Source organism: Crocuta crocuta, unplaced genomic scaffold (assembly GCF_008692635.1).
Source record: "Crocuta crocuta isolate KB4526 unplaced genomic scaffold, BGI_CrCroc_1.0 C28115638, whole genome shotgun sequence".
In the NCBI taxonomy this organism is placed as follows: domain Eukaryota; kingdom Metazoa; phylum Chordata; class Mammalia; order Carnivora; family Hyaenidae; genus Crocuta; species Crocuta crocuta.
The window spans coordinates 1-845 of record NW_027548425.1 but is presented as its reverse complement, the minus strand read 5'-3'; the positions used below and the strand labels follow the sequence as shown (position 1 = coordinate 845).

At 58.2% G+C, this 845-nt stretch overlaps 1 protein-coding gene across 1 annotated transcript; it reads right to left on the bottom strand.

Moving 5' to 3' along the window:
* Positions 1-107: 107 nt before the first annotated feature.
* LOC144219029 (TPR and ankyrin repeat-containing protein 1-like) lies at positions 108-839 on the bottom strand. Its single transcript, XM_077749017.1, has 2 exons — positions 760-839; positions 108-663 (listed from the first exon to the last, which is right to left on the bottom strand). The coding sequence occupies exons 1-2, from the start codon at positions 783-785 to the stop codon at positions 426-428; spliced, it is 264 nt and encodes an 87-aa protein (XP_077605143.1). The 5' UTR covers positions 786-839; the 3' UTR covers positions 108-425.
* Positions 840-845: the final 6 nt, after the last annotated feature.

Sequence of the window (845 nt, the reverse complement as noted above, 5' to 3'; positions counted from 1 at the left end):
TGCCCCACAGAACTTTCTGGAATGATGGAGGTGTTCTAATAGCAATGAGCACTTGAAACGTGGCTAGAGGGGCCAAGGGACTGAATTTTTTATTTCGTTCCCTTGTAAGTAACTTAAATTACAAATTAAATAGCCACCCGCGGCTAGTGGGTGCCAGACTGGTTGGCAATTAATTAGAGCGGTTACGGAGAACGTAGGAAAAGCACCATGTAACGCCAGGCGGTTCGCACAGGCAGACTCCAGCCTGAACACGGGGGACAGGAAGGCAGGAAGATTCCAAAACCCATCTTCCCTCTGACGTGAACACTTGGCCCCTGTGATGAACATGGGATCGCAAACATTCACACAGACGTGGACGTGCGTGCACACACGTGGAGCCACGGAAATGCTTGGGCAAGGTGAGGAACAGCAGGTGCCTCCAGTCCTCAGGGCTGGTGTCGCCCTGGCCCCTCCCCGACGCAAGCGGGGGCCGAGGGAGAGGGCTCCAGAGCAGCCCAGTTCTCCCAGCGAGAGCGCAGGCTGGGCCTTACCTGCCCCAGCCGCTCGCACAGCTGGGCGGACAGCTGGAACTCCTTGGCGTAGCTGAGGCACTTGAGGGACAGCTTCGGCTCGCCGCACTCCAGGTAGGTCTTGGCCAGTCCCAAGTACTCCACCTGCTTCTCCCTGGAGGAGGAGACAAACCAGAGCGCCCATGGAACGGCAGACTTCACCAGCCGGTCTCACCAGAGCCGCCCCCGGGTGGCCCCCCGGGACTCTTACTTGGGGCTGAGTTTCTTGGATTTCATGTTCAGGGCGGTGTTGTGGGCCAGCGCCAGCTTCTCCTTCTCAAACGCCCCTCCTTTTTG

Bases quoted from the DNA above. Each gene is read 5' to 3' on its own strand.
- LOC144219029 (XM_077749017.1), bottom strand. From the start codon at position 785: ATGAAATCCAAGAAACTCAGCCCCAA. The intron at 664-759 runs GTAAGAGTCCCG...CTCCTCCTCCAG, and splicing joins TCCAAGAAACTCAGCCCCAA to GGAGAAGCAGGTGGAGTACT.